Source organism: Delphinus delphis, chromosome 10, assembly GCF_949987515.2.
Source record: "Delphinus delphis chromosome 10, mDelDel1.2, whole genome shotgun sequence".
Taxonomy (NCBI): domain Eukaryota; kingdom Metazoa; phylum Chordata; class Mammalia; order Artiodactyla; family Delphinidae; genus Delphinus; species Delphinus delphis.
This window is the reverse complement of record NC_082692.2, coordinates 38,437,937-38,462,960: the sequence shown is the minus strand read 5'-3', so window position 1 is coordinate 38,462,960 and position 25,024 is coordinate 38,437,937. Positions and strand designations below refer to the sequence as shown.

The 25,024-nt window shown below is 40.3% G+C and overlaps 1 protein-coding gene across 2 annotated transcripts in view; it reads left to right on the top strand.

Moving 5' to 3' along the window:
• Positions 1-25,024, top strand: part of MAPK14 (mitogen-activated protein kinase 14) — a 72,821-nt gene that overhangs the window by 25,817 nt on the left and 21,980 nt on the right. For both annotated transcript variants that reach the window (XM_060021926.1, XM_060021925.1), the window contains exons 3-8: positions 3,381-3,439; positions 16,998-17,109; positions 17,827-17,856; positions 18,510-18,557; positions 19,720-19,834; positions 20,631-20,702. In XM_060021926.1, coding sequence (XP_059877909.1) covers positions 3,381-3,439; positions 16,998-17,109; positions 17,827-17,856; positions 18,510-18,557; positions 19,720-19,834; positions 20,631-20,702 — 436 coding nt within the window. The remainder of the gene's footprint in view (positions 1-3,380; positions 3,440-16,997; positions 17,110-17,826; positions 17,857-18,509; positions 18,558-19,719; positions 19,835-20,630; positions 20,703-25,024) is intronic.

Here is a 25,024-nt window from a genome sequence, read left to right as displayed (position 1 = left end):
TTTGAGATAACCCTTGCATGAATAATCCTGTGTAAATTGGATCTCTAGTAGTTTAATTTTATTTTGATCTGAGGATATTTTCAAAGCCACAATTCAAATAATGTAAAACAATGTAAATTGTTTTTAAGTTTTCTTGTTGAGAAGATGGGGCATCTCAAATAACAAGAATCAGTGATTAGAAAATATTGGAGCAGGTGAATAAAATTGGCTTCTAGCTCTCAGCTATCAGAAGTACAAGAGGGTATAGGGGGTAGTAATCAAAAGACCAGAGGTTGGGACTTCCCTGGTGGCGCAGTGGTTAAGAATCCGCCTGCCAATGCAGGGGACACTGGTTCGAGCCCTGGTCCAGGAAGATCCCACATGCCACGGAGCAACTAAGCCCGTGCGCCACAACTGCTGAGCCCACGTGCCACAACTACTGAAGCCCGTGTGCCTAGAGCCCATGCTTCGCAACAAGAGAAGTCACTGCAATGAGAAGCCCGCGCACCGCAACAAAGAGTAGCCCCCACTCACTGCAACTAGAGAAAGTCTGCACAGCAGTGAGGACCCAATGCAGCCAAAAATTAATTAATTAATTAATTTTTAAAAAGACCAGAGGTCTTAAGCCAGGACTGTATCAAACTCAAGGAGAACAATTATGATTTAGATGGGAAAGGAAAAAGAAAATGATTTGACTTAATTTAAAGCACTATTCAGAGCTATTATAAGGTCATAGATAACACTATTGGTGGGGATGTAAGTTGGCCTCATCTTTATGGAGGACAGTTTGACAATATTAAGATCCTTAAGCATATTGATGTCCTTTGATCTTGTAATTCTATTTCTTGAAATTTATTCTCTGGAAGAAAATACAAGATGTATATATGCACGCATGCACGCATATGCACATATACTTGCAGTGTTCCTTAAATGTCCAAAGATAGGAACTTGGTTTTATTATGGTGTATACAAATGGTAGAACATATTATTGAAAAACATTTGAGGACATGAGAAGAGTCATTATTTGTTAAGTGACAAGGCAGGATATAAAACTGTATGCATAGTATAACCCTGATTTAATTTATGTACATCAGAAAAATCAAAGAAAGTATCTCAAAATGTTAATGATAGTTATAACCAGTAGTACAATTAGAGGTAATTTTCGTTTTCTTGTGTACGGTTGCCTGGATAAGGAGATGATGGATAACTGTACCTTTCCTTTGCAATAAGATGCAAAGACTTGAAAAGCTATTCTTCTTGAATTCCAAGGTCTTTTTTTAGTTTGTTTCCCTCTCACTGTTGTGGCCTCTCCCGTTGCGGAGGACAGGCTCTGGACGCTCAGGCTCAGCGGCCATGGCTCACGGGCCCAGCCGCCCTGCGGCATGCGGGATCCTCCCAGACCGGGGCACGAACCCGTGTCCTCTGCATCGGCAGGCGGACTCTCAACCACTGCGCCACCAGGGAAGCCCTGAAATTGCTTTTTTTTTTTTTTTTTTTTTTTTTTTTTTTTGCGGTACGCGGGCCTCTCACTGTTGTGGTCTCTCCCGTTGCCGTTGCGGAGCACAGGCTCCGGACGCGCAGGCTCCGCGGCCATGGCTCACGGGCCCAGCCGCTCCGCGGCATGTGGGATCTTCCCAGACCGGGGCACGAACCCGCGTCCCCTGCATCGGCAGGCGGACGCTCAACCACTGCGCCACCAGGGAAGCCCTGAAATTGCTTTTAGAAGTTGATATTTGTGTGGGGGTTTTTTGGGTTTTTTTTTTTTTTTTTTTGTCTTATAAATTTATTTATTTATTTATGGCTGAGTTGGGTCTTTGTTGCTGCATGCAGGCTTTCTCTAGTTGCAGCGAGTGGGGGCTACTCTTTGTTGTGGAGCACAGGCTCTAGGCGTGTGGGCTTCAGTAGTTGTGGCACACGGGCTCAGTAGTTGTGGCGCACGGGCTTAGTTGCTCCAAGGCATGTGGGATCTTCCTGGACCAGGGCTCGAACTCATGTCCCCTGTGTTGGCAGGTGGATTCTTAACCACTGTGGCACCAAGGAAGCCAAAAGTTGATATTTGGATGAGTGGTGTAACATTCTAATTAAAAGTGCTCTTTTGGGCTTTCCTGGTGGTGCAGTGGTTGAGAGTCTGCCTGCCAGTGCAGGGGACGTGGGTTCGTGCCCTGGTCCGGGAGGATCCCACATGCCACGGAGCGGCTGGGCCCGTGAGCCATGGCCGCTGAGCCTGTGCGTCCAGAGCCTGTGCTCCGCGGCAGGGGAGGCCACAAGCAGTGAGAGGCCCATGTACTGCAAAAAAAAAGTGCTCTTTTTCATGATAATATTTTGAGTGTTGGTATATTTTACTGAGTCCACGGTCATGGGTCAGTTTTCATGAAGCCCATTTAGCTTTTGTTTTTTCCATTTCCAGTTTCCCTTAAATCTTGCTGAACATATTGCACATGAATTATATGTCTTGTTTGCCTTCTTAGTGCCTAGCTTTGTGGAAATGAGTGGTCTGGATTTTAGGAGGAACTGGGGAAGGGGGGGATGTTAAATTAATCAGTGTAAAGTCATAACCAGAAAAACTGCTCAAAGACCATGGATTACTGAGTATTAAGTAGCTCTTTGCTTTACCCTTGTATAAAGATAGCTTTTTTTTTCATTTTTATAGTCTGATCTAAATACCTGATAGTGATTAATAATCTTAATATTAAGAATATTATAAGAATAATACCAAGAATATACTGAGAAGATATATTGGGGCTTTAAAAATGTCAGTTTTGAAGACTATATAGTAATTTTTATTGAATAATAATATATTTTAAAAAGAAAAATGATACTGTAACAACAGCTGTAGAAGTATGACTTTTTTCTGTTTGTTAATCATTAGACTATCAGTGCATGTGTAAGGTCAAGAGTCCTAAATCTTTTTGCTTCCTGATAAGCTAATGGTTATATGTGACCAAATTCTAAAGACATGAAGATTTTAGTAGTAAAATGAGTTATTATGAAAAGTGACATTTAACAAGTAAAAAACAAAAGCATAATTTGGGTAAAAAATAAGTTGGAGTTATTAAGTATATGATAATGTAATGTTATTGAACTGAGAGCAGGATTTGGAATTAGTTCCTATTAAAATGACTAAGACCTGGGCTTCCCTGGTGGCGCAGTGGTTGAGAGTCCGCCTGCCGATGCAGGGGACGCGGGTTCGTGCCCCGGTCCGGGGAGATCCCACATGCCGCGGAGCGGCTGGGCCCGTGAGCCATGGCCACTGAGTCTGCGCGTCTGGAGTCTGTGCTCCGCAACGGGAGAGGCCACAGCAGTGAGAGGCCCGCGTACCACAAAAAAAAAAAAAAAATGACTAAGACCTGATGGATAAGTTCAGTATTTATTTACTGTTTGATTTTTATGTTTTCTTATAGGTGATTGGTCTGTTGGATGTTTTCACACCTGCAAGGTCTCTGGAGGAATTCAATGATGTGTGAGTAAATCCTCTGTGTTTGCCTTCCTCCGCTAGAGGTTAAAGATTAGCAGCCCATTTCTAATCCTGAACCACTTAGCACTATCAGACTTAGATTCTTTATTCCTGTCATCCAGCTCTTCTGCGGAATGGGGAATGGATACAGAAGATGTATATTTTGGGGGGTATAAGTTCGTATTTTCATCATCTCAGGCACATTGTGCCCTATTTGGAGACACAGTGGTGGGTCCTGGCAACAGTTCCATGGAGAAGAGTATAGGGAGTTTTGACCATGATTTTTATTCTCAAATTGTCTGTCCCAGCTTTCAAAGGGACATGTTTATATCAAGAAATGTAGTGGTGGGCTTCCCTGGTGGCACAGTGGTTAAGAATCTGCCTGCCAATGCAGGGGATATGGGTTCGAGCCCTGGTCTGGGAAGATCCCACATGCCACGGAGCAGCTCAGCCCGTGTGCCACAACTACTGAGCTTGCGCTCTAGAGCCCGTGAGCCACAACTACTGAGCCTGTGTGCCATAACTACTGAAGCCCGTCTGCCTAGAGCCCATGCTCCGCAACAAGAGAAGCTGCTGCAATGAGAAGCCCATGCACCGCAATAAAGAGTAGCCCCCGCTCGCCACAACTAGAGAAAGCCCATGCAGCAACGAAGACCCAGCGCAGCCAAAAATAAATAAAATTATTTAAAAAAAAAAAAAAGAAAGAAATGTAGTGGAGTCCTGTTTCCATATAGATTCTTCCATTTCTTTTATCCTGCTTGTGTGTGGGAAATGCATGCTGATCTTTAAAGTATTGAATTTCTGTACTGGGACAAATGGTGAGCCTCATGTGTTTAGAAAGCTGATTCTCCCAGTTTTGTGACCATCTCTATTGTTTTAGCCTGGGGAACCCCCCCTAGAAAGAGGGCCTGAGATTCTCAGGAACCAGTAGTTGAGGGCTAGGGAAAAGGAAACAGAGAGGAAGAGAAAGTTGCTACGAGGATATGTTATTAAGTCAGTCACCATTTTGTGCAACTGGGCTGAAAACTGCCAGGGTCTTCAGTTTTCCAAAAGTTGTGTAGAATGCACCTCAGATGGGAGCATTTACCCACTGGCTTCTGACTCCATTGTCAAGTGTTGCCCCATGGGGCAGTAATGCCCTCACCTGCCCAGGTTGCACCTGTATGAGTACAAGATAGATTCCAGCAAGTGTTGTGGATGTTGTGCAGGTGTTGTGTATGTGTGAGTGCTCTACTGTAGCTTTCCCAATATCTGAATTAACATAACCTCCCATCCCCAATTCACAAGTATACTATACCATAAGAGAGAAGGAACACCTTAAATTTAGGGTTATACATTTTGTCCTGGTGAAATTTTGGCGTTCCTAAGTGGACAGGAGGACTATTGTGAAAATCCAAATAAAATTGCAGATCTTGGCCTCTCTTCCTTAACCTCTACTCTCCACTGTCCCCAGTGCTGAACTTAACCCCACCCTTATCCTGGGCTCAGTTTCTTCTACCCTTATCCTAGGCCAAGTGCAAGCACCATTTGCTCATTTCCCAAAGAACAAGTGGGAGGGAGTGGAGGAGATGTTTGAGATTGTGTGTTCTGTCTAATGAAAGGGGAAAAAAAAATTAAAAAGAAATGTGGAATATTAAATGGAAAGAGAAAGAGGAAGGTAGCAAAAAAATCTCCCACCACTTGAACTTAGTTGGAACATGATATGACTGTGAGTCGAAGATGAAAGAAGGAGAATCTAGTCTAAGTGCAAGAACTCCCACCCACTTTAACCTTGATCCTGCTAATGAAAGTTTAAGAAAAAACTTTGAACTTCCTTCAAGCAAAGGGGGAAAAAAAGGCAGTAACTAAGAACAGCTGTGCTTCCTGAGCCCTGCATGTCTCTAGAATGTGGAGGCTTCTAAAGCCTCCTTACTGGATGCCCCAGGCAGAAGCATGTGTGTTGCAAGTTGTTGAGCTCTGCTGTAGGCTATGTTTGGAAAAGAGAATATTGCCATGATGTTTTTTTTTCTTTAACATTAATTCATTAATTTTTACTTTTTTGAGGATTTTTTTTTTTAAAGTAGCTTTAGGTTTACAACAAAATTGAGGGGAAGGTGCAGAGGTTTCCTGCTTACCCTCCTGCCCCTGTACATGCATAGCTTCCCTCATTATCACCAGAATGGTATATTTGTCACCAAGAATGGACCTATATTGACACATCATAATTACCCAAAGTCCATAGTTTATCATAGGATTCACTCTTAGTGTTGAAAAGTTTATGGATTTAGACAAATATATAATGACATATCATTATAATATCATACAGTGTATTTTCACTGCCCTAAGAATGATGGGTTTTGATATTCTGTCTAAATGTGGAAAAAATGCTGAAGTAATATGTTTGTGAATTACTTTAGAAAACATTTGAATCAGGATTGAGCTGTAGCCCAAAATTTCAGGTGTGACGAGGATTGATTTTTTTTTTTTTTTAAGAAAGGAATTGATAATTCGCTGACCTAGGCTAATGCTGTATTTTGCCTTAATCAGGCATATGGAACTGGATTATGAGCCTGTTTTTCCTATGTCAAAGACCTTATTTAAGGCTAGTGTCTTTGGGAGGTTAAGTTTTATCCATTGTGGTGCCTGTTGGCTCCTTTATCCATTTGAAGGCTCACTGACTTACAAGCATACCCACTGAACTGAAATTGCATTTATTTCTTCATTCATTCATTCAACAGATACCATGGCTACTGAGCAGGAATCTATTCTTTCTGTGTAACTGTAGCTGGGTTCTATTTGCTTATTTATTTCCAGCTTTACTGAGATATAACTGACATACAACATTGTGTAATTTAGGTTTTGATTGTTTATAAATAAGAACTTAGTTCACCGTTTGGGAGCAAATCTCAGTACTACTTGTTGAATACTTGCTGAGCAGAGTGTTAGAACAAGGCTCAGGATAATCAGAAACACTAGTCTTTCCCTTGATGAAATAAAAATCTTGTTAGGGGAAATAAATTCAAAACACTTTTGTAGGGGCTTCCCTGGTGGCACAGTGGTTAAGAATCTGCCTGCCAATGCAGGGGACACGGGTTCGAGCCCTGGTCCGGGAAGACCCCACATGTCACAGAGCAACGAAGCCCATGTGCCACAACTACTGAGCCTGCGCTCTAGAGCCCACAAGCCACAACTACTGAAGCCTGCGTGCCTAGAGCCTGTGCTCCACAACAAGAGATGCCACTGCAATGAGACACCCGCGTACCACAACGAAGAGTAGCCCCAGCTCACCACAGCTAGAGAAAGCCCGCGTGCAGCAACGAAGACCCAACACAGCCAAAAAATAATAAATAAATAAAATAAGTAAATTTAAAAAAACAAAAACAACACTTTTGTAACCAAGTTATCCGTTGACTGTAAGACCTTGGACGAGTCACTTTTCCTCTCTGGGTCCCAGTTAACTTCCGTGTAAAATGATGAAAATTGGGATGGTTCACTTCTGAAGTGTTTTCAATCCCAGAGAATCTCTGAAAATAGAATGATGAACCTAAGGATACCTTTTGGAAAAATGTTTCATTGTTTACTTTTTTATGATTTATGTATCACTGAGAAAAAATTAGTACTTGTCCAGGACTATGGTTATTTCAGTGTTTTCCAAAGTCATTTCAGAATTTGCATAAGAGATCAAACATCTTCACCTACAATTACAGGTTGTGCAAATTTAAATACCTTTAGGGCCATACAAATAACATAAACTAGGCTCAGTGCTATACAGAATACCTGCACTTCCTAAACGCATTCAAATTTACATTAAAACAAAATAAACAGACAAAGACCCACTGTTCTGGCCAAATCAAACAAACTGAAGACTAGAGTGGTTCTACAGGCTGCCAGGTTTAGAGCAAACAGTAATTTTGTTTTTTGTTTTTGTTTAAAATATTTATTTATTCTTTTTTGGGGGGGGTTGTTTGCTTCTTTTAATTTATTTTTTTAAATTTTTGTTTGTGTTGGGTCTGTTGCTGTGTTTAGGCTTTCTCTAGTTGTGGCGAGCAGGGGCTACTCTTCATTGCAGTGCACAGGCTTCTCATTGTGGTGGTTTCTTTTGTTACAGAGCACGGGCTCTAGGTGCATGGGCTTCAGTAGTTGTGGCACATGGGCTCAGTAGTGGTGGCACGCAGGCTCTAGAGCGCAGGCTCAGCAGTTGTGGCGCACAGGCTTAGTTGCTCCGCGGCATGTGGGATCTTCCCGGACCAGGGCTCGAACCCATGTTCTTAACCACTGCACCACCAGGGAAGCCCCAAACAGTAATTTTGAACATTAATTTTCTGTGCTAATTAACAAAATCTCTAATTACTTTTCATAGTTATAGTTGGCTTTTAATCATGTGTTATGTGTATTTGTGCCTTTATATTTCAGTTAGCACTTTCCATTTATCATACAATGCAAGCTTTTACTGAATTTTAAATTTCTTAGTTAATAGGCATCCTACATAATTAATTAGTAAGACTATACTTTTGAGAAAGGAATAATAGGTAGTGAGTTTTGATCATTAGAAACAATGTGCAGTTACTGAATATAACAGAGCTGGTGTTTGGAAAATGTGGAGTTAAAAGATGAGAACACAGTACCAAGTTGTTCTTGACTGCGATATGATGTGGTTGTACAGTTGGCAAAATTTTATAAGATATATCTAGATCTTTTTAGTGATTGGATATCATTTGGACATTTCTGTTTGCTTCTTTTTTTTATTTTGTTAAATTTTTGTCTGTGTTGGGTCTTCATTGCTGCGCGAGGGCTTTCTCTAGTTGTGGCGAATGGGGGCTACTCTTCATTGCGGTGAGCGCGCTTCTCATTGTGGTGGCTTCTCTTGTTTCAGAGCTTGAGCTCTAGGCCTGCGGGCTTCAGTAGTTGTGGCATGAGGGCTCAGTAGTTGTGGCTCGTGGGCTCTAGAACGCAGGCTCAGTAGTTGTGGTGAATGGCCCCAGTTGCTCCGCATGTGGCATGTGGGATCCTCCTGGACCAGGGATCAAACCCATGTCCCCTGCACCAGCAGGCAGATTCTTAAACCACTGTGCCACCAGGGAAGTCCCGGGAAAGTAGATCCTTAACGATACAGTCAGGTCCTCACACACACACCAAGATGTAGAGCTTAGTGAAGCAGGAACCCACTAGGCAGCTCCATCATTGACTGCTTTGACATAATCCATACTCCTGCTAGTGTTGGAGGGTTTCCTGCAGAGGCGTGGGGTGGCCGCAGCTCACCGGGGGGACAAGGTCACTGGCAGCAGAAGTCATGGGAAGCACTCCTTGGCGTGAGCCCTCCCAGAGTCCGCCACCAACCCCACCAAAGAGCCGGGTAGGCTGTCTCTTTGCTTCTTGATGGTAATATTTGTCAGGAGGTGGCATATATGTGCCATATGCATGCTGCAAATATTTAGTTACCAATAGGAATCCAAAATCTTGAAATAGCCAGTATTAGAACCTAACCCTAGAGTAAGCTGCAACTTCATGCTACTACAGCATTGCCTTTTCTTAACTGTAGTGGTTCTCTGATCAAGCTTAGTAGACAATGAAGAGTTTTTGGACTCAGTGCAAACAACTTCCTCAAATTTCAGGAAAGCTGAATTGCCATTTTCCCCCTTATTTTATAACTTCCCATTCCAGGTTTCTTATACCCAAGTTCCTTATCTTTGCTTGGTTCTTGAAGAGGGATGTGGAAGTGGGGTTTTAGAAAGAAGACCTACAACAGGGTCAGTCAGCAGCCATTGTTTTAGTGAAAGCCAATGGGCAGATAATCACCTAGCTTATTTAGCCATCCACTAACTAAAAATGATTGTTCAGCCACTAAGTGTAGCCTTTTTTATCAGTGTAAAAGCTGCTGAATGTACCAAATAGGTAAAGGAAGTTTCTAGATTTATATTTTAACCTGATTTAATTCATAAATATTTAAATACCCATCCTGTGTTAAGCATAGTACTAGTCTCTGGGGAATATAACAAATTATATAAACATGGTCCCTGATGATAGATTGAGACTCTTTAATTGGAGAGAAGAGCAATTTAAATGACCAAACAAAATACAGTGTGATAGGTTCTGGAAGATCCTACATGATGTTTATTACTGTTCACTCTCTGACCTCATCAATACTTTTCCCACTCACTCTCTCCATTCCAGCCACTCTGGCCTCTTTATTCTTCCTTGAATACAGACATCCACATTCCCAGTAGAACCTTTGTACTGGTTTCTAATGTTGGCCTGGAACACTCTCCCCACATATCCACATGACTGATTCCTTCATTTCCTTCAAGACCCTACCGAAAGGTCATTTCATCAGAAGCTTTTTTTTCCCTCTCCACCATAGCTGAAATACTACCCCCACTGTCAGGGTCTACTCCTTACTCTACTTTCTTCTTAGCAAATTTTATCATCATATATTTATTGTTGTCTGTCTTCTCCCTGTAGCTTGTAAGCTCTGTTAGAGCAGGGAGTTTATTTTCTTCCTTGTTGAGTCTTCTTTATTTGGCTGTGTTGGGTCTTCGTTGCTGCGTGTGGGCTTTCTTTTCTCTAGTTGCAGAGAGCAGGAGCTGCTCTTCATTGTGGTGTGTGGGCTTCTCATTGTGGTGGCTTCTCTTGTTGCAGAGCATGGGCTCTAGGCTCGCGGGCTTCAGTAGTTGTGGCACGCAGGCTCAGTAGTTGTGGCTCTCAGGCTCTAGAGCTCAGACTCAGTAGTTGTGGCACATGGGCTTAGTTGCTCCACAGCACGTGGGATCTTCCCGGACCGGGGATCGAACCCATGTGCCCTGCATTGGCAGGCAGATTCTTAACCACTGCGCCACCAGGGAAGCCCCCTTGTTGAGTCTTTAGTAGTTAGAAATTCTCAGAAGTTGAGTGATGAACTGAATTGTATAATACCACATATAATATTGTACACATTGGGCTTCCCTGGTGGCGCAGTGGTTGAGAGTCCACCTGCCGGTGCAGGGGACACGGCCTCGTGCCCCGGTCCGGGAAGATCCCACATGCCGCGGAGCGGCTGGGCCCGTGAGCCATGGCCGCTGAGCCTGCACATCCAGAGCCTGTGCTCCGCAACGGGAGAGGCCACAACAGTGAGAGACCCGTGTACCACAAAAAAAAAAAAAAATTGTACACATCTTAGGTCTTTTTGGCTCTAAGTCTATTTCTAGTCACATTTTTCTTGATCCAGAGCTCTATTATTTGAAAGTTTGCTAACCCTTCTCATTGGGTAAATGCTGTGATAGGTTGTATGTAAGATGTCAAAACTAAAGGCCTTCAGTTGCATGTGGTCTCATTAATGAGATGAAGCATAAATGCTTACCTAAAACGACTTAAAGGACCAAGTCAAATTTGCAGTGTCAAAGCAACATACAGGGTATTAAGTGATCTCAGAATATGAGAGAAACTTAGTGGAGGAAAGCCTCTAAAGAAGGTAATAACTGTATCTGAAGAAGCAGATAAATAAGGATTGGGTATAGAGGTCGAAATATATTCCAGATAGTCAAAGAAATGAAGGAAATGTATAAAGTATACAAAAAAGGAGATTTGTGTGGAATGGAGACTGTTAAAGGAGTAGATAACCGTTGATTTTTCTTTTGTACTTGGATAAAAATTGTGTTTTGGTAAATTATGAATTTTTTTTTTTTGGTGGCGGAGGAGATTTGTTTTCATAATTTAGCTAAGAGGCATTATGTGCTTGGAAATAATGCTTTCCTCTATCACTGAAAGAAATTCCCAGCCCAGTTGTTTGGACTTACAGAAATCTTCTTCTTCCTTGAAAATAAGTTGAGTGCTCAAGATTGGTAATACAGAAAGAGAAGCAGTCTGGGAGAAAGATGAATGAGTTAACTGTATTAACAGTTATATTTGCAATTTATTTCCATATCAGAGAGGTCTGCTCAAATGAGGATGGAGAGTTGGTAAAGCATGTAGGTGTCGTCACTGACTCACATTTGAAATCTAAACAAATTACACATCCTTTAAGAAAACACCATTCAGTTTTTGTCTGACGTGATCAGTAAGATGCCCCCTTTTTCTCAGATTAGCTGTTGTAAAAAGGTAAAGAAGCTTCAAGGTATAGTTTTGAGTTTGATTCTCTCAAGAAATTTTCCTGTAATTAACTGCTTCCTAAGTCTGGATTGGTGCCCTCCCCTGTGTGTTCTCCAGCACCTTGATGTACACTTTTATAACTCTAATTATGCTCTATTATGAGTATATACCTTCCTCTCATCTAAATTCTGTATCTTTCTTTTCCACTGTTGTACTCCCAGTGCTCAACAATAAATATTTGTTGATGGAGTGACTGAATGAATGAATAACCTTGTGCTTTCTTGTTTATAACTGGTTGGCAATCTAGTTGTCTGATAGCATGCCCAGTGCATTCTCTTTTGACTAACTTTTTTGTTTTTATCTTGGAATATAGACCATATGGTAGAATATTGAATCTGGTTTATTTGATGCAGGTAATGTAGAGGGCACCTTTCAGTAATCTTTACTTCAAATGAGGAGAATAGTTTGTTGTGAAATAAGCTGGCTAAGCTGCCTACCTGGCTGCTGAATGGTGCTTTTACCCCTTACATTGGAACAGTCTGGTCTGCTTACCAGATAAGATCTTTGGCATGAGTATTCCAATAAGATATGCCCTTGCCTGGTCTTACTAGTAATACTATATGAGTTGTCCTGGGTCATTCAATTAAATTCAGTGGTAATTGAGTGCCTGATATCTGCTACACAATGTTTTTAGGTACTTTAGATACTACAGAGGACAAAAAAAGAAGCCTGTCCTCCTTGAACATTGTACAGATAGATAGCAATAAACAATGAGCATATAAAAGAGGAAATTAGCATGTTAGCAAGCAGTAATGCTATGGACAGGAGGAAAAAGATAGAGCAGGGAAGTGTGAGGGTTGGGGGAGAGATGCAATTTTAAATGGGGTGGTAAGGATAGGCCTCATTGAAAAGGTGAATTTTGAGCAAAAATTTGAAGAAGTAGAAGAATTAGACTTGTGGATATCTGGAGGAAGAGCATTCCAGGCAGAAGGAACAGCCAGTGCAAAAGTCCTGAGGCAGAAGACTGCATGCTGTATTGGAATTGCAGCAAGGGGGCCTGTGTGGCTGCAGTAAGAAGGCCAGTGTGGAGCTAAGTGAGAGCAGGGGAGAGAAGTAGATGAAGAAATGAGAGAGAGAATTGGGGACAGGATGCTGGATTATGTACAGCTTTATCTGCTGCTGAAGGGATTTTTGTCTTTAAGTGAAATGGGAAGCCTTTTGAGAGGAGTGACATGGTCTGTTTTTCATTTTTACAGAATCACTCTGCTGTTTTCAGAATAGGCTGTAGTGAGTCCCAAGGATCATTGGGTGTATTTCAGAAGCATGTGGTTACGAATTGTCAATCCCTATGATTATTTTAAATACTTTGTTTTAATATGGAAATGTTTTTTGCCCTTTTTGATAATTATTTTATCAAATAGGGCTGACGGTAGTAGAGATGCCAAGCTATAGATATAGAAGAGATTTTTTTCTACATAGGTTCTTTCTGATTGTATTATGCTTCAAAAAAAGAAAAGGCAGTAGAGTAGGAGTCTTTGACAATTGGGTGTTATCCAAGAAGCGCTTAATAAATGAAGCTCTAAATGGGGTGCTGTCTTGAGTACTGAAAACCACGTATTGTAGACTTCTGCCTTTTTGCTGGTACAGTACATTTTACTTTGAGAAATGATGGTTTATGCTCTTTAAGTTTAAAGGAAACCATCCTCACAAGAAAAGTGGAAAACAAGATTTGTATCATCAGGCTGTGAAATCATATTTTCAGCCCTCTACCTAATAAAGCCCTACTTATTTAATTCCTTTTTAAAGATGGGGGAACTAGGTAGCTTTCCAGCTGTTGGTCAGATTTAATTATTTGAGGTGTTCTGAACACTGACAGTAATAGGCATGTCTTTACTAAAATGTAATTAATTAAGCAATTAAATGTAATTGCTTTGTAGAGACTAATACTATAGAAATTATGTGGCATCTGTTTTTTTTTAATTTATTAAATTTATTTTTGGCTGCATTGGGTCCTCGTTGCTGTGCAGATTTCTCTAGTTGCAGTGAGCGGGGGCCACTCTTCGTTGCGGTGCACAGGCTTCTCATTTCAGTGGCTTCTCTTGTTGCAGAGCACAGGCTTTAGGTGCATGGGCTTCAGTAGTTGTGGCTCACGGGCTCTAGAGCTCAGCCTCAGTAGTTGTGGTATGCGGGTTTAGTTGCTCCACGGCATGTGGGATCTTCCTGGATCAGGGCTCGAACCCGTGTACCCTGCATTGGCAGGCAGATTCTTAACAACTGCGCCACAAGGGAAGCCCCTATGTGGCATCTATTAATGCTCCTTTTGGGACTGGCTTATTTAAAATGTGCCCATCGACATTTTCCTCCCACTTCCTTGTTCACTACTTTTAGAAATTGTTATGTCTTCCATAAGCATTCAGGAACTTTGCACAACACTTGCTTTTGTCCACTGTTGCAAAATTTATTTCAAAAACCTTTCTATATGTGATGAGTTGGAATTTGACAATTGGTTTTCATGGATTGGTCTTTTGGGCTTCGTGGAAACAACATATAGTGATTAGGTTAGTTCCTGCCAGACACATCTGCCATGAATAATGTGGTTCAGCTGATTTGATTGGAGCCTAGCAGCAACGTTTGATAGTTATCACTATATAGACTGATTAACCTTATGTACTTATATAATGTCTTGACAGTCTCTCCCGGTGTCTGGAAATTTTAGTGATAAAATGAATGTGGTCTCTGATGGGGAGGGGACTTAAAGGGAATTACACAGTGGTAGAATATTCTTTTTTCTTTTTTAAAAAATAAATTTATTTTATTTATTTATTTTTTGGCTGAGTTGGGTCTTTGTTGCTGTGTGCGGACTTTCTCTAGTTGTGGCGAGTGGGGGGCTCCTCTTCGTTGCAGTGCATGGGCTTCTCATTGCAGTGGCTTCTCTTGTTGCGGAGCACGGGCTCTAGGCGCGCAGGCTTCAGTAGTTGTGGCACGTGGGTTCAGTAGTTGTGGCTCACGGGCTGTAGAGCGCAGGCTCAGTAGTTGTGGCGCACAGGCTTAGTTGCTCCGCGGCATGTGGGATCTTCCTGGACCAGGGCTCAAACCCATGTCCCCTGCATTGGCAGGCGGATTCTTAACCACTGTGCCACCAGGGAAGCCCAGTGGTGGAATATTCTAACTAAAAGCATGCTTGCTCTCTCAGGCTGTGCAGTTAGTGGTCTTCTGTCTGTATAGGGTTTTTTAAGTTATTGGTAACCATTTAAACCCAATACTCAGACTTGAAATTACTATGTTTGCTTTGGTAATACTGCTTAACACCTTTGTGAACTAGCGCAGACATTAGAGAGTTAAGATTTTTAGGTTTTATTTCAAGACAAATTAAGGTAGATTTCTAGGTAGAATCATGCAGAACAGTGTTTCCTTTTTTTACCTTTTCTCCTTAAAAATATTTTTGAAAGTTGAAAGAATAATTCTCTTACTATTCAATGTCATAAAATGTAATTATTTGCAAAACAGTCTTATAAAACAAAAATTGGATTCCCTCTTCCTCAACCTGAGCCTTGCAAATTGTCATAATTGGTATTATGGATATGGCAACCATTATCCCAGGTTTTCTGGGGGAAGTTCTGATTTCACAATATTAACCAGTTATTCACAACATTCTCGTATTTGTCGGATTTTGTATCAATTTGGGGTTTAAAAAATACAGTGACTGTGATTAGGATGGAATATTGCAACATTTATAAAACTTAAAAGAAGTCATTCTCTTGACTTAAATTCTCTGTCAACTGGAAGAATTTGGAGGCAGTATGGGCTGTGATTTAAGATCATATTTTCTGAGATCAAACAGTTTTGGATTCAGCCCCTGACATTACCACTCTTTTAACCTTGAGCAGGTTATATATACTTGTTCTGTCTTGTGTTTCCTCCTCAGCGAAATGGGAATACTAATGGAACTTACCTTACAGCTTTGTTGGGAAGAGTGTATGAGACACGGGCATAATAAATAGTGCTTGGCACAGAATAAGCACGAATGCCTTTGATTATGTTATGTTGAGCTTGGAGCATCTCTTAAATCAGAGCAACCTTTGTGAAAATATTTCCAAAAATCCAATATAGTCTTTAAGTGACAGAGTATACTCTTTCCTCAAGGCAATATAAACTTGCAAGTTTTAAAAATATGAAGGGCTAAAAAATCTAACTTAAGGTTACATCTATGCTAAGGCCTATTGCTCTTCATCAAATTGGGAACTGACCATAGCAGCCCAACAGGGAAATTAGGAAACAGAAAAAAAAAAATTTTAATTCTTCTTTGAGGAAAGAAAGTAATAAATGTGGTGGTGTGTGTGTGTGTGTGTGTGTGTGTAAAGAGAGGTTATACACATATATAGTCATGTAAGACGTTAATAGTATATTTAAATTTACTGACCTGGTTTCTTTTCTTCCAAATTTATCAAAAATAAAAATTGAAATGAAATGAAATCAGCATTTTTTTATAGCTCAACTGATATACATTATTATTCAGCCTCAGGAATGGGTAATCATTCTCATACTAGATAAAACCTAACTGAATTTTTAAAAACTCCACTTCTTTAGTACTGATTGTGGTTGTTATGTTCCCGTAGCAGTGTGATACAGTAATGAGTGAGTAAGGCATTGCGTCTAGAATATCTGTGGTGAACCTGTTGGACTTGAATGTAATCATTCCCTAATCTTATGATGTAAGGACAGGATACGTATCCAGCACCACACCTGTGGGGAGAAGTTCTAGAATGCCTCATCTTGCTTGCAGATAAATTGTGTTCCTCCTTCCTTTAAAGTAAATGCAGGAATATTGTCAGTGAACAATATCCTTTTACCAGTCATTCCTGAAAAAGGAGAGGAATAATTTGAAAATTTAAAGATACTCCTATTTTATTTATTTATTTTTAAATTGAGGTATAGTTGATTTACAATGTTGTGTTAGTTTCTGGTGTACAGCAGTATTCTGTTTATTTATATACATATATTTCTGAATCACTAATCCAAAACTCCTAATTTATCCCTCCCCCCTATGGTAATCATAAATTTGTTTTCTATGTCTGTGAGTCTGCTTCTGTTTTGTAAATAAGTTCATTTGAAGATACTCCTATTTTAGACCCTACAGGATATATAATGAGGTGAGAAATGTAATGGCGGATTTAAAAATATGGCCATGCATTTAGTTATACTGTGTATTTCTCATGCAGTAATATCATTTTTAAGAAAAATGATACTAACACATATATCATTCTAATCTCCATTTTTGTTTTTTTTCTTTTCTTTAGAGAACCTAGGAAAAGATGTCAAGTAGGAACTAGTATAAAAATTTTCAGAAAAATAGATGACAGGTAGTAAAGTTAGAATAGTGATGTTGCAAACAAGCCGCGCGTGAGTAGCTACTAAGCTTTTAGGTGTCACTGTGGTACTTACTGAGTGGACTTCTAACAGTCTTATGAAGATCAGAGCTTTCTTAGGGTTCTGGATTATTGTGTAACTGTCCATTAATTTCTAGGTACCTGGTGACCCATCTCATGGGGGCAGATCTGAACAACATTGTGAAATGTCAGAAGCTTACGGATGACCACGTTCAGTTCCTTATCTACCAGATTCTCCGAGGTCTCAAGGTACAGACAGTATTAGTAATAATTTTGTGGAATGAATTCTCTCTCTCCCTCTCTCCCTTCTATTTAGGGCTTAAGGGAAAACAAAACTTTTCTTATGGAAAATTTCAAATACAGAAATCACAAGTACAATCATAGTATAATGAACCCCTGTGTTTACTCAGCGACCACAATTACCAACATATGGTTAATCTTGTTTCTTTTGTATTCCCCCAAACCCTGGATTATTTTAAGGCAAGTCTAGACATCATATCACTCCACCCATCAATACTTCTGTTGGCATGTCTGAGAGTTAAAGACTCTTCATTATTACATCTAAACAATAATAATAATTTCTTGATGTAATCTAATATCTGGTCAGTGTCATGTTGAAACTTTGAAAACATCCTCAAGAAGGCTAATTTATTTGTGGCAGGGGCAGTTTTTAAATTAAACCACCTTTAATATTTAGCATCTTTGAGTCCTTATTGTGCTCCAGAGCACCCACCAGGAAACAGGTTGAAAGCTCTATTTCTCTCATACTCCAGCTCTGTGAACAGAGTTGGTGGTATGGAAATCATAGTTATGATAAATGTACAGACTACTGATAATTACTTGCTCTGATTTCTAATCCTGCTGTTAATACTAGCATTTCTTATTGACTCATAAAAATGTACTTCAGATATGTCATATGACAGTAGGAGGCTGGACATAACTAACTGATTTTTTGCTTTTTCACAGTATATACATTCAGCCGACATAATTCACAGGGTAGGTATTGTCTTTTGATTAAATTATTGGGGTGCTGGTGGGTGGGGAGATTGGCAAGATCCTAATCTAAGCTTATTTTACCCATTGAAATATTGAGTGATTGCAACTTTGCTCTAGGTTTAACTAAAGAACGAAGATGTATAGTTTTTACCTATTTAAGGCTAATGAGGACTAGATAGTGACTGTAGAATGGAGATTGTTTATAGCTAGATGAAGTCTTTTTTTTTTTTAATTTATTTGTTTATTTTTGGCTGCGTTGGGTCTTCGTTGCTGCACGCGGGCTTTCTCTAGTTGTGGTGAGCAGGGGCTACTCTTTGTTGTGGTGCATGGGCTTCTCATTGTGGAGCACAGGCTCTAGGCGTGTGGGCTTCAGTAGTTGTGGCATGTGGGGTCAGTAGTTGTGCCTCGCCGGCTCTAGAACGCAGGCTCAGTAGTTGTGGCGCACAGGCTTAGTTGCTCCGCGGCATGTGGGATCTTCCTGGACCAGGGCTCGAACCCATGTCCCCTGCATTGGCAGGCGGATTCTTAACCACCGCGCCACCAGGGAAGCCCTAGATGAAGTCTTTTATGTTTAGCTCTTCATCATTACCCTTAGGGAGAGAATTTACCATGTGTCATAAAGTTGATCCTGTTCTTTCTTACTTGCTTCCTAGGACCTAAAACCTAGTAATCTAGCTGTGAATGAAGACTGTGAGCTGAAGGTAGGATGAAGTGACAGTGGTAATTGTTTCACCTTGTAACTATATGTTTAACTAACCAGGCAAATTTATATAGGGAATGTGTTTATAAAGCCATGACTCTTAATCTGAAAATTCTTATTGTCCTTAAGAATATCATTAGACTTTGAAATTTAAACCAGAGATTTAGTAAGCATTAGTTTAAGTGATATTGAAGGTAGTATCAGGTGTCTTGTTTTCATTCTAAAATAAAGTTAAATTGAAATTTAATATATTAGTTATAATAAAGGAGAATTATAGTGTGACTATCAAGTAAGCAGTCCTCTTGAAGAGTAATTATTAGATTTTATGGGTTTCTAAGAGAAAAAAATGGCAGAAACACACTTATTCAAAATAATTCAAATGACATAAATAATCTATAAAGAGCAAGCAACTCTGGAATTTTTTGTTTCATTTCTTTTTTTACTCAATTTTTTGGAAACATAATTTACAATAAAATGCAACACTTTAAGTGTACATTTGACAAACTTATATAGCTATGTAACTACCAACACAGTTATGATAAAGAACATGTCCATCACTCCAGAAAGTTCCCTTGTGCCCCCTTCCTAGCCAGTCCCCACACCTCTACCCCTAACCCTGGCTTCAGACAACAACCGATCTGCTTTCTGACACTATAGAGTAGATTTATCTCTTCTGGAGTTTCTTACAAGTGGAATCATACAGTATTTTTCTATGTGTGTCTGACTTTTGCTTAGTATAATATTATTGAGATCCATCTGTATTGTGTGTATCAGTAGTTCATTCCTTTTTGTTGCTGAGTAGATCCATTTTATGATTATACCACAATTTATTTATCCATCCACCTATTGATAGACATGTGCTTCAATTCCATTTCAGGGCTGTGTAAAGCTGCTATGAATATTCATGTGCAAGCCTTTCTGTGGCACATATATTTTCGTTGCTCTTGGATAAATGCCTAGCAGTGGCATTTTTGTTTTGCTTTTTGTGATTTCATTTTTTTTAAGTTCCTGCTGTGTTCCCCATGCATTCTAAGCATGGACCAGGAAATATGTTTATGAAAGTACTATATTCTCGCTTTTTATAAGGCACTGGAGTTTTTTCCCTCCTGCTTTACAAGCCTTAGGAGTTTGTTCCAGTGCCTGATTTCTCTTCTCTCCCTTAGATCTTGGATTTTGGACTGGCTCGACATACAGATGATGAAATGACAGGCTATGTAGCCACTAGGTGGTACAGGGCTCCTGAGATCATGCTGAACTGGATGCATTACAACCAGACAGGTACTACTTGCACTTGTATAGGGCCTTATTAATACTATGTTGTGTGTATTTGGGGTTCTCAGAAGTGGAGATGGCAGGAGTAGGAAGAAACATTTTTTTTCTTCCCTCAGTGATCATTTTAAGTCCACGAATAGAAAAATATTTCAGTTGCTCAGATAAAGTGGGTTTTTTCAAACTTTGTGATTTAACAATTGGCTTTTTATTTATTTATTTATTTTGCGGTACGCGGGCCTCTCACTGTTGTTGCCTCTCACTGTTGTGGCCTCTCCCGTTGCGGAGCACAGGCTCCGGACGCGCAGGCTCAGCGGCCATGGCTCACGGGCGTAGCCGCTCCGCGGCATGTGGGATCTTCCCGGACCGGGGCACAAACCCGTGTCCCCTGCATCGGCAGGTGGACTCTCAACCACTGTGCCACCAGGGAAGCCCTGGCTTTTTACTTATTTATATTTTCAGCATATTCTCTGAGTACTCCTGCCTGAAGACATTGGGTTTATAATATTAACCTCTCAATATTACTTGGGAGAATCCATCATTTCTACCAGTAAGAAACCTTTGCCCTTTTGTGAACAGCTTATTTCTCTTGCCATAACTATGTTTTGACTTAGCCCACCCATGAAGCCCTTTAATGTGGTAAGGGTCTTAGCTTATTTATTTCTATAAAAATGAGTGTGATTGTTGAACCTCGGATGTCTTAAATATTAATTTCAGTATTTCACCCCTTAACTATAGTTCCATTTGTAGCCAAGTATGATAATAGTGACATTATATTACTTTTATTTCTCTTTAATTTTGCCAGTTGATATTTGGTCAGTGGGATGCATAATGGCCGAGCTGTTGACTGGAAGAACACTGTTTCCTGGTACAGACCGTATCCTTTAAAAAGTTTTGGGTTCTTGTTTCTTGTCTGTATTTTGGTGTCCATGGTAGTATATTACTTTTACCTATCTCTAGGAAGGGCCTTCAGTTACTTGCTTTTATAGTCCAGATGTGCATTATGAGATCTGCCCTCTTGCTGAGTATCTTGCCTTGTCAAGAAAGAGGCTTCAATTTATTTTGAGAGTTGCAAAAATTCCTCATAATCTGGAACGCCCTTTAAATCTTTCATATGTCATCTTTTTTGCAACAAGTTCCTTATTAATCTTCCCACAGCCCTTCTGCCACCTGAGTGTATTGGTGAGAAGTTCTAGATCTCAATGACTAGTTTAGTCTTCATTGCACCAGCGCTCAATGAACACAAGATAACCATTTATAAATCGGGGATATCTTGCTTGTATGTTTGATTTACATATTAAAAAGGCTGTATTTGGTCCTTGTAATGATACACCTGCTGACTCGTTTTGTTTGTTGTCTAACAACAAATAATAAAAGCAAGGAGATAAGGTCACCCTGTCTTGTGCCTTTTTTTCCCCTCAGCATGACTTTATTTTTATCCCAGATTGTAGCCAAACCTTAATTTACTTCCAGAGTTATTGTCTAGTTTATGGTTTATCATGGCCCCTTTATTTTAGCCCCTTTCCTGTCTGCTGCATGCCCATTTCACAGTTTGGTAATAATATCATCAAAATGTGATTTGTTGTAACTCCCATCAGTTCCACTTGAGGAAGATGTTTAGGCAAGAAAGAATTTTGAAATATATGTCTAGAATTAGGTTTGAAGGTTTTCGTAAAATTCATTTGACCAGCCTTCCGTGGGTTTGGTTGAGAGATGCTGCAATTGCCTGTGTTCTGTCATGGTTAGAGACCTAAAAGCTGTTTTAGCACCTCACCTAAGCAAACTCATTGAGTTTGTAAACCAGATTGTCAGTTCACTGGCTTACAGTTGGGATAATACTTCTATGGTGACTGTGATGTTCATGTTATCGATCCACATATTCTATCTTCTGCTAGAGTGTTCTTTCCTAATGAACTGAAAAACCTCTTCCCTCAGCCATTTATTTCCCTCTGAATATTACTGGATTGATACAGAGTATAGTCTCCTTATATAGCTCACCTTATTCCTCCTCATCCCCAGATTCTAATTTTAATACCTAGTGTTTCTCCTTTGTCCTTTGCTTCATTTACCTTATACTTGTTTCTTAGAAATTTGATATATGCATTATAGTCCAAGCTAAGAGAATTAGGGAAAATTTGTAATTTTCCTTTTCCTCAGGCACATACCTTAGAGTCCCATTCTTTAGTCTGTCCTCCCAAGCACACTGCTCTGATGCTCTCCTCTGTTCCCCCTCTTCTTCCTCTTCTTTGTATCTGTATCTCCATCTACAGTCAGTCGTGGACACTCATACCTACATAGACACACAAAGTGGTAGAGAGAGACAGACAGTAGAGCATACTGGTTAAGAGCACATGCTCTGGAATCAGACTTGCAGGGTTGAGATCTTACTTAGCTCTTATTTACTCCCAGCCCTGTGACTTTGAGCAAGTTGTCTAACCTCTGTCTCTCAGTTTCCTTAACTATAAAATACTGATAATAGTACATACCTCATAAGGTGGTTGTGAGAATTTAGTGAGATGAAATCTGGAACGTACTTAGAACAGAGCCTGCCAACAGATATTAGCCATCATCTTCATCAGTGATCTTTGGGAAGCAGTTTCTCCCTTCATCTTCCCACTTTAGTCTAATTGTGAATCATTTAAAGGCTAGTTTTTTGTTTTATTTAAATTCTGTAACAGGTAGTAAAGGATGGATCCCCTTGGCAGGCTACTGGTAGAAAGGTTTCAAAGCAGTTGTGTGTGTCCTATGGTCCTATCTGCAGGACAGCTGCCTACTGATGGCTTGACCCTTTTAAAATGCGAACTTTCAGCCTCTAAGAAGTCTTCTCTTTTTTTTTTTCAATAAATTTTATTTATTTATTTTTGGCTGCACTGGGTCTTCGTTACTGCGTGCGGACTTTCTCTAGTTGCGGTGAGCAGGGGGGCTACTCTTCGTTGCAGTGAGAGGGCTTCTCACTGCAGTGGCTTCTCTTGTTTTGGAGCATGGGCTCTAGGCGTGTGGGCTTCAGTAGTTGTGGCTCGTGGGCTCGAGCGCAGGCCCAGTAGTTGTGGCGTACAGGCTTAGTTGCTCCGCAGCATGTGGGATCCTCCTGGACCAGGGCTCAAACCCGTGTCCCCTGCACTGGTAGGTGGATTCTTAACCACTGCACCACCAGGGAAGCCCTAGAAGTCTTCCCTTTTATGCATACTTCTTTTCCTTCTATGAACTTTAGGTAGAAAATCTAGCATTTAAACTTTTTACTAGGAGATTCTCTGTTTTTTCTTTTTGCGGTACGCGGGCCTCTCACTGTTGTGGCCTCTCCCGTTGCGGAGCACAGGCTTCGGACGCGCAGGCCCAGCGGCCATGGCTCACGGGCCCAGCTGCTCCCCGGCATGTGGGATCCGCCCGGACCAGGGCACGAACCCGTGTCCCCTGCATCAGCAGGTGGACTCCCAACCACTGCGCCACCAGGGAAGCCCAGGAGATTCTCTTTTTAATATATGAGAATTCATTTCAAAATTCTTATTTTAGTAATTCACTGTTTCTTTCCTACTTGGCTCCTTCAGACAGATGTTCTCCTGGATCGGAACATTCAGATTCAGAGGACTGTATTTGTAATATACATTCAGATTCAGAGGATTGTATTAGTAATATACATAACTCCCTTCTTGTCAGTTGCAATCTGTGTGGATATAGCTTTGGTTGCCTGACAAAGGGAGAGGAAAGTGTTTTCTATTACTTTTTAAAATTCCCAGTTGATTCTCATGTGCAGCCAGTGTTGAGTACAACTAGAGTTTACCCTGGTTGGATTTTAGTTTTAATCTTTCAGGCTGACCCTGAAAAAGTTACTTAGTTAGCAGTTTTTCCTCATTTTTTTTTAAGGTACCAATGAGATCAGAAAAATTAAGAATCTAGAATTATCCACTTGGGGACCTAGAAAGATGTTAGAAAACATCTAGTTGAATCCTCTGTTTTTATAGATAAGGAAACTAAGAACCCAGAAAAAGATAGATACAAACCTCTGATCTGACTCAGGTATTAGTTTCTTTCCAATATTCTACTTGTTGCCTGTTCTCCTAATTTCTGAAACTCATTTTCTTAAAACCTTTGCAGAATGTGCTGGCCCCACACACTCTTCTGTTGCCCAGAAAAGCATGCATCTACTGCTTATTTATGATTTGAAGATGCAGCTGAATGCTGAGGCAACCTCTAGACTATGCTCTTTATTTGAGTGCACAGTTTTCTCCCTGTTTTCCTCAATTATTATTTATCTTGCATTTGGAACTGACGGTTTTAGCTTCTAGATAAGAACTATCTAATAGAACTTTCTGTAGGCTTGCAAATGGTTTATGTATGTACTGTCCAATAGGGCTGTTGGTAGCTACCAGCCACATGTGGATATTGAGCACTTAAAATGTGGCCAGTGAAACTTAGAAACTGAATTAAAAATATTTTTGTGGTTAAGCATATAAACATGGAATTTGCCATTTTAACTTTTTTTTATTGTGGTAAAATAAACATAACATGAAATTTACCATTTTAACCCTTTTAAAGTGTACAGTCCAGTGGCACTAATTATATTCATAAAATTGTGCACCCACCACCACTATGTCCAAAACATTTTCATCACCCCAACAGAAATTGTACCCATTAAACAAAAACTCCCCATTCTTCCCTCCCACAGCCTGTGGGAGCCTCTCTTCTACTTTCTGTCTCTATGAATTTGCTTATTCTAAATATTTAATATTAAGTGGAACCACACAATCTTTGTCCTTTTTTGTCTGAATTATTTCACTTAGCATGTTTTCAAGGTTCATCCATATTGTAGCATGGATCATAACTTCATTTTTATGGCTGAATACTACTCCATTGTAGAGCTATACCGTATTTTATTTATCCATTCATCTGTTCATAGACACTTGGGTTGTTTCCACCTTTTGGCTATTGTGAATAGTGCTTCAGTGAACACTGACATACAAGTATCTCTTTGAGTCCTTGCTTTCACTTCTGTTGGATATATATCTAGGAGTGGAATTGTTGAGTCATATAGTAATTCTGTATTTAACTTTTTGAGGAGCAGTCATTGTTTCCCAAGCAGTTTCACCGTTTTACATGCCCACCAGTGACGTATGAGCAATTTCTCCACATCTTCACCAACATTTCTTCCTTCCTTTCTCCTTCCCTCCCTCCCTTCCATACTTCCTTCCTCCCTTCCTCCCA